Source organism: Prionailurus viverrinus, chromosome D1, assembly GCF_022837055.1.
Source record: "Prionailurus viverrinus isolate Anna chromosome D1, UM_Priviv_1.0, whole genome shotgun sequence".
Taxonomy (NCBI): Eukaryota; Metazoa; Chordata; class Mammalia; order Carnivora; family Felidae; genus Prionailurus; species Prionailurus viverrinus.
In genome coordinates, this window is record NC_062570.1 from 107,296,278 (window position 1) to 107,304,840 (window position 8,563).

At 53.3% G+C, this 8,563-nt stretch overlaps 1 protein-coding gene across 1 annotated transcript; it reads left to right on the forward strand.

Annotated features, from left to right (window-relative positions):
* Positions 1-2,034: 2,034 nt before the first annotated feature.
* On the forward strand, positions 2,035-5,587 carry GAL3ST3 (galactose-3-O-sulfotransferase 3). The gene is made up of 2 exons (XM_047824051.1): positions 2,035-2,159; positions 4,417-5,587. Exons 1-2 carry the CDS (start codon positions 2,035-2,037, stop codon positions 5,585-5,587), a joined length of 1,296 nt encoding a protein of 431 aa, XP_047680007.1.
* The last annotated feature ends 2,976 nt before the right edge of the window (positions 5,588-8,563 follow it).

Here is an 8,563-nt window from a genome sequence, read left to right on the forward strand (position 1 = left end):
CCTTAGGCTTTCTCTGCTATGCCCTTGGCTGCCCTCTGTGGTGGACCCTTCACCCCCCTCGGCTCCAGGCAGATTAAGTCTGTCTGCAGGCTGGTGGAGGAAACCAGGTGATGCGGCCTGGAGAGAAAGGAAAGGCCTAACCATCACATCATTCCACCCGAGCAGGTTTAAATGTAATCCAGGATTAATGAGAGGAGAGGGGAAGGTAGTGGTAAAGAAGAGGAACTAGAAACCAAGCTCTAGGGGCGCCTGGGTGGCGCAGTCGGTTAAGTGTCCGACTTCAGCCAGGTCACGATCTCGCAGCCCGTGAGTTTGAGCCCCGCATCAGGCTCTGGGCTGATGGCTCAGAGCCTGGAGCCTGTTTCCGATTCTGTGTCTCCCTCTCTCTCTGCCCCTCCCCCGTTCATGCTCTGTCTCTCTCTGTCCCAAAAAAATAAATAAACGTTGAAAAAAAAAATTAAAAAAAAAAAAAAAAAAAAAAAAGAAACCAAGCTCTAGGCCCCAGCAGGAAGTGATGGTCAAAAGTTTTTACGTTACCTCATCCCTCCTGGGACCCAGGTGTCCTAGTTCCACGTAAGTGCAAATGCCCATAGGGTTCCAGGCTCCCTCTCCCCTTTCGAGAGGTGTGAATGTGAGGCTGACGCTGAACCCAGACCTGGAGACTAAGGCCCCTGAGACACAGACACCACCCTAGTGGGGAGACAGACATTGCTGCTGAAGCTGTCTTTTCACCAGGACTGCCAAAGGCCAGGCTGCCCTTGAGCCAAGGCATTTGTGCAGAGACAGGTGACTGGCTGGAAAACAGGCCCTCCCTGCTTCTGCCTCTCACTCCTGCCACTCACCTGGGATGGAGGCCCATCTTCTTCTGGAGAATCTCAGCGGGGAAACAAGCAGGAGCCCCTCTGTATTCCCCACACCCCACCCCACTCCCCTCTCCCCGGCTACCATGTCATGGCCTTGGCCAGGCACCTCTCACTGCAGAGTCAGCTGACAAAGTGGCCAAGGTTTCAGGTGTCTAGGGATGGAATCCAGATAGGGTTCTGGGATTTCAAGTCCTTCCTTTCTTTCTCTCATGGATTTATTGGTCTTGGGCCCTCAGGGCAGGAGCCCAGCTAGGAAGGCTCGGGGCTGAGAAACACGTAGAACTACCAGAGTCCAGAGCAGGGATGGAGAAATCCGTGTTCTGTGGAAGCAGCACACATTGCATCTAGAAGGATGGGCTTTGGAACCAGAAAGAAGAGGTCTGAATCCTGATTCTGCCAACAACTGTGTGACCAGGGACAAGTAGCACCATGTCATAGAGCCTCAGTTTCCTTGTCTATAAAATGGGGAATAATGCCTGTGTTAGGGTGTGGTGGGGATTAAACGGCATTAAGTATGTACTAGTGTGGTACATGTAGTAAGCCTGCACTATCGATGCCTTACGCATGTCAAGAGACTCAAGAAGATATAGGTCCAGTCAGTGGTTTCTGAGGAGCTCGGTCTCTGGGGAGTCAAGACCAACTCTTGGCTGAAGCAGTCAGGCAAGGAATCCTGGAGGAGGGAAACCTTGAATTGAGACTTCTGTGCTTTAAGCCAAGCACTGGTGCTAAGGCAAGTCTACTGGGGGCGGGGAGACAGAAACAAATAACCACAAGACAAAGACGAATTAGGGGCAGGCCGAGAAGCTGAGACAGGGCTCCAGGGAGGAGTGGCTACCGCTTGAAGGGCTGGCCACACCCCAGAGCCTGTAATTCCACCCAAGACTAAGTTATCTAGAGGGTGCGGAGATAGGGTCTTGGAAACGGGAGGTAGGAATCCGATCTTCTCTGGCTTCTCTGCGCACCCCACCCTTTGGAGCTCTCCTTTGCACCAGTCTTGCTGGGGCCCACAGTCCATCTCCTCTGCCCGCCGCAAACCTGTTTGCCTCCTTCTCCTGCCAGGCCTCTCAGGAATACTGGCCCTGCTACCAGAGCCCCAGGAGCCCCCATGAGTGCTGGCGAAGGGAGTCCTGGATAGCGAGGTCCCGGCTGGTCCAGGGGTGGGTACCCCATCATGCCACCCATCCTCCAGCACCTGCAGCAGGCCTCCAAGATGATGAGCCGCAGAAAAATCCTGCTGCTGGTGCTAGGGTGCAGCACCTTAAGCCTCCTCATCCACCAGGGGGCACAGCTCAGCTGGTAAGGGGGCAGGGCCTCACTGCATGGGCGGGACCCAGGGGAGTTGCATTCTTGCCTGGTGGGCAACGGAATTGGGAACTCTCCTTCCTACTCCTTCTATCTGCCGGAAGGTTCTGTCTTCTGCTGGGCTTTGTTCCTTCCATTTTTCTAAACTTATTTTTTTTTAATGGGCTCTATGCCCAACATGAGGCTTGAACTCACGACCCCAAAGACGAGTGTCGCATGCTCCACTGACTGAGCCAGCCAGGCGCCCCTCCTTCCCTCCATTCGAGTTGTGCTTTCTATATATTCTCTTTAGATCCACACAACCTGCTTGGGCAGGCACTGGTCTTCACGGAAAGGTTGCTTGAAGTCCTAGAGTTAGTGACTTCAACTGGGATTCTAATCCCGTCCAAATGCTTCCCGTGGCATCACATTCTGAGCGCCTCCCCAGAGGACTGCCAACAACTTCTCATTACTTCTGCTGTGCTGGGCAAATCCCGTCACTTTTCTGAGCCTGTTCCCTCATCTATAAAATGGGGATGATGCTATGGGTGACCCAGTTAGTCACCGTGATACAGGATACGTGATGACTAGCAGTAGCCCTTACCCTGCTCCATGATTCACTGTGTGAACCCAAGTCCCTGCACCCTTCAGGGCCTCATTCCCATTTTCTACATGGTCTGCCCATAAGAATGGTGTGAATAGGCCCAGTTCTTGTTGGATGATTTAACAGTCTTTTGGTAGGGCATCTGTGTAGATATTATCCTGAGCCCAAATGGGCCACAGATAAGAAATCTCAGTGGTGTTCTCAGAGCTGCTTAGAGTTCTCCTCATTACATGATGCTTAGGGTAGAAAAGAAACAATAGTAACTCAAAATATGCAGGGAATTTACAGGTCACCTGTCATCCCAAACACCCTTGTTTCAGGAATAAGGAAACAAATGAAAGCTTCATGAAGGCTAGGATTGTTGTCTGGTTTTTATACTATAGTATATTTCTTGAACCTAGAACAGTGCCTGGCATATAGTAGGTGCTCAAAACAAAACAAAACAAAACAAAACAAAACAAAACAAAACAAAAACAACTTATTGAATGAATGAGGCTCCAGAGAATCTAACAGAATCACAAATCAAATAGATTGCCTCAAAGCCCGTGCCACTCACCTACAAGATGAGAAGCCAAAGAGTAAAAATGAGAAAAAAGCTAGAGAACAAGAGAATATGGTGATTTTATTTAGTTGCCAGACAATGTAAATGATTTTTCTCCTTCTGGTCCTCAGTTTCTACATGTGTAGAGGAGACTTTCTCAAAGATCTCCAAGGGCCTCTGTCCTTGTATTAGTTGTTTCTGTGTAACCCAATTACCTCAAAACTTAGCACCTGAAAACATCAAACACTTATTATCTTGGGGCATCTGGGTGGCTCAGTCAGTTAAGCGTTGGACTCTTGATTTCAGCTCAGGTCATGATCTCACGGGTTCATGGGTTCAAGCCCTGCATCAGGCTCTGTGCTCAAAGTGCAGAGCCTGCTTGGGATTCTCTCTTTCTACCTCTCTCTGCCTCTCCCCCACTCATGTTCTCTCTCTCAGTCTCTCTCAAAATAAATAAATAAAACTTTAAAAATAATTTTAAAAAACAGTTATTATCTTGCTTCTGTGGGCCAGGAATCCAGGTGTGGATTACCTGGGTTCCTCTGGCTAAAGGTCACATGGCATTGCAATCAAGCTGGCTGATAGGGATGCGGTCTCATCTGAAGGTCTGATTGGAAATGCTCCCCTTCCAAGCTCATTCACGTGGTTGCTGGCAATATTCAGTTCTTCAAGCAGGCTGAAAGAATGAGGCCCGGTTCCTCAGGGACTGTTGTAGCCCGGTGCCTCCCCATACAGCTGCTTACAGTATGGCAGTTTGCTTCTCCTTGCATGAGTCATCCCAGAGAGAGGCAGAGAGACCAAGATAGAAGCCACTGTCTTTTTATAATGTAATCTCAGGAGTGGCATCCCATCATTTCTGCCCTATTCTATTCCCGAGCAGCATCAAGTCCTGCTCATACTCATGGGGAGGGAAATACACAAGGGCGTGAATACCCAGAGGCCAGCAGGGATCACTGGGGTGACGTCATACTAAAGGCCGCCTGGCATATCCCTCTACTGGTTCATGGGTATAGTCCGGGTTGGACCATTCTGTGGCCCATCTCACCATCCTTGGGGAGGGGCAGGGGTCGAGAAGCATCCCTCTCACACCCTCCACCCCCGCCCCGCACACCTCCCGAACTCTGCAGGTACCCCAAGCTGTTTCCTCTGAGCTGCCCGCCTCTGCGAGACTCACCGCCCCGCCCCAAGCACATGACGGTGGCCTTCCTGAAGACGCACAAGACTGCGGGCACGACCGTCCAGAACATCCTGTTCCGATTCGCCGAGCGCCACAACCTGACGGTGGCCCTGCCGCACCCGAGCTGCGAGCACCAGTTCTGCTACCCGCGCAACTTCTCGGCACACTTCGTGCACCCAGCCACGCGGCCACCGCACGTGCTAGCCAGCCACCTGCGCTTCGACCGCGCCGAGCTCGAGCGCCTCATGCCGCCGGGCACCGTGTACGTCACCATCCTGCGCGAGCCGGCCGCCATGTTCGAGTCGCTCTTCAGCTACTACAACCAGTACTGCCCGGCCTTCCGGCGCGTGCCCAACGCGTCGCTCGAGGCCTTCCTGCGCGCGCCCGAGGCCTACTACCGCGCGGGCGAGCACTTCGCCATGTTCGCGCACAACACGCTGGCCTACGACCTGGGCGGCGACAACGAGCGCAGCCCGCGCGATGACGCCGCCTACCTGGCCGGCCTCATCCGCCAGGTGGAGGAGGTCTTCTCGCTCGTCATGATCGCCGAGTACTTCGACGAGTCGCTGGTCCTGCTGCGGCGCCTGCTGGCCTGGGACCTGGACGACGTGCTCTACGCCAAGCTCAACGCGCGCGCCGCCAGCTCGCGCCTCGCCGCCATCCCCGCGGCGCTCGCGCGGGCCGCGCGCACCTGGAACGCGCTCGACGCGGGCCTCTACGACCACTTCAACGCCACGTTCTGGCGCCGCGTGGCCAGCGCCGGCCGCGCGTGCGTGGAGCGCGAGGCGCGCGAGCTGCGCGAGGCCCGCGAACGCCTGCTGCGGCGCTGCTTCGGCGCGGAGCCCGTGCTGCGGCCCGCCGCGCAGATCCGCACCAAGCAGCTGCAGCCGTGGCAGCCCAGCCGCAAGGTGGACATCATGGGCTACGACCTGCCCAGCGGCGGCGCCGGTCCAGCCACCGAGACCTGCCTCAAGCTGGCCATGCCCGAGGTGCAGTACTCGAACTACCTGCTGCGCAAGCAAAAGCGCCGGGGCGGCGTGCGGGCCCGGCCGGAACCGGTCCTGGACAATCCCCCGCCGCGGCCCATCCGGGCGCTGCCCCGCGGCCTCCAGGGCCACTGAGCTCTCAAGAGTCTGGATCTTACACTGCCCGTCCGGGGTCCTGCCTGGGACTGCCCCCGGGCCCTCCGCCTCATCGGGGCCTCTTCTGCTCAGTACCTGGGGCCTTGTCTCCCAACCTGAGCCTGCCTCCCCAGGGTGGGTTGAACCCCATCTTCGTGGTGGGTGCTGATAGGCCCGATCGAGCCCCGGGCCACCCTCTTCTCCTTCCTAACTGGTTGGTAACTTTGACAAGAGGTCTGAGGCCTGACCAGAACTGCCCACCCTGCCGCCTTCTGTGGGTTGAGCCCCACCTGTCTTTTTTCAAGTGGGTGAGCCCAGGCCTCAGAGGGAGGCTGAGACCTGGGAAAGGCTGCTTTTTCAGCTTCCCGGGCTGCTCTTCCTCTCAGGGGTCAGAGACCCCCCACACCATCTGTCTTCCAGGTTCCACCCTCCCCAAAGACCTAAGCTGCTCCCAGACTCCCAGAACCAAGAGTTCTTGGGTTGGGTTTTTTGTTTGGTTGGGTTTTCTTTTTCTTTTTTTCTTTCCTTCCTTCTTTCTTTCTTTCTTTCTTTTTTTTTTTTTTTAATAAAATACTTTCAAAAGGTACAGGTTGGTTGTCAGTCATTGAAAGCCAGATTTCCCACGCTTGAGGATGAGGCAGATGCCCAAGAATAGCAGCTGTGACTGTCCCCATGAGGAAGGGGCCCAGGCTCAATCAAGCTCCTCCACCGCCCTTCCCAGAGGCTTACAATTCTCAACAACCTCTTGACTGGGCTCCCTGGTGCAGACTGGCCACCTCAGCTCGACTTATTTTTCCTTTGAGAAAATCCAAATCATTCCTTTCCATTCAATTCAGCCCCACGTACTGAACGTCGTCTCTTATTTGGGGACATAGGTGGGCAAGGCAGATAGGGTTCATGGGCCTCATAGGGCTCATGGGGAGACATTGGAACTGGAGTGGGACATGTAAGCTGAAGGAGGGACTGGAGCTGGGTAGAGGGGAACACTTCGGGCTGAGCGGGGGCTAGATGGAGGATCATACTAGTAAGGAGGTACTCAACTCCCCCTTTTGAGTCACCAACTTCACTACGGGTCCTCCCCACAAGGAAAAGACACCCTGTCTCAGATAAAGTCCATTCCCCGCCCCTGGTGTTCTTCAGCACAGCAAGACATCCAGCACTTCAATGTTTATTTATTTTTGAGGGGAGAGGGGGGATGGAGGACCCGAAGCAGGCTCTGTGCTGACAGCAGTGAGACTGATGCGGGGCTCGAACTCACAAATGGTGAGATCATGACCTGAGCTGAAGCTGGATGCTCAACTGACTGAGCCACCCAGATGCCCCATCCAGCACTTTAAAATGAAACTCCAGGAGCACCTGGGTGGTTCAGTTGGTTAAGGTCCAACTCCTGATTTAGGATCAGGTCGTGATCTCACAGTTCGTAAGATTGAGGCCTACGTGGGCTTGCTCTGATAGCGCAGAGCCTACTTGGGACTCTCTCTCTCTCAGGAGAGAGAGAGAGAGGGAGAGAGAGAATGAACAGGCGAGGGACGGAGAGAGAGGGAGACACAGAATCCGAAGCAGGCTCCAGGTTCTGCGCTGTCAGCACAGAGTCCGGCACGGGGCTCAAACTCACAAACTGTGATATCATGACCTGAGTGGAAGTTGGATGCTTAGTTAGCTGAGCCACCCAGGCACCCCTAAACTCAAAAAAAAATTTTAAATAAAATGGAACTCAAGACTAGCAGAGAATCAACTTTTTCTGTTACTTTCTTTAGAGCTGTGTTGACCTATCCGGACAAGTAATAAAAATAATAGCTAACACGGTGTGCTGTGTGCCCGCCACTAAAGTTTACAGACTTTAACATACACTAATTTATGAGATGGGTACCGTCTATGGGTGATGGAACCGAGGCTTAGAAAGGTTAACTAACACTCGGGGTCATACAGCTAAGCCTTGGACGGTGTAGCTTCAGAATCTATGCTCCCTAAGTGCTATCACACTGCCATTTGAAAAAAGAAGTTCCTGTACCCTAGCCTAGGCTGACTTCCAGGACCTTCCCCCAAAAGAACGTAAGGTGAAGGAACCAAGACATTGCTATCAGTTCCTCTTTATTTTATTTTTCACAGAGACCATTGTTGACCTGTTTGGATAATAGAGATTGCAATGGTTAGTTGACAGTTTGGATGACAGTCTCTGGGCTGGAAAAGTGGCTGCTTTTATCGCACCCCACTTTTTACCAGTAGAGCTCTGGAAAAGGCAAAAGAATACAGACATGCAAAGCCATAATTAGGTTTCGGGCGTTAAGCAGCAGTAAAGAATTATACTCGACTCAAAGTCGTCTATCCAAAGAAAAGCATGGACTGACCCCCAGGCCAAGAAGGTGCCTGTCTGCTACCTCCGGCCCTTCTGTCTGTCCACCTCCGGCCCTAGCCTCTGATCATGCCTTTCCCAAGAACATCCTTCACCTTGTCTTGTGCCCTCCTGGAAAATTCAGACTTGCCTGTAAGATCTGTCTTGATAGACCTCTCCTGCCTTCCCAGACCGTCAGGCTGGTAGGCCTTTTTTTTTTTTTTTTCTCTAATCAACGTTGCCCTGCTTCAGCAGAGAGCACAATTCAGGATTCAAGAACTAACTGGAAGCATCTGGAATCATCAGGTCCTGGGAGAGGGTTTCTCTGTAGAAGCAAAGGCAGACCCTAAGTAGGCACCAAATCAAATATTAGCCTTCAGTGACTAAGCAGGGGTGGGGTGGGGTGGGGAGGGGCCCTCTGGGACTCCTTGATCCAAACATCTCCAGCTTCAGCTACAGGGAACAGCCCCTGGGTCCCAATGCCTTGCAAAGAGGCTTCTTCCATCAACACACATGTGGTACTACCCACTCTGTGCCCACTCTACACGTTTCCAGAGCTGGGCAGTGGGTGAAATGTGGTCGCTGCCTCAAGGAGCTCACAATAAGGTCTGGGACAGGTGTGGAAGCAGCTACCCGCAGAGAAC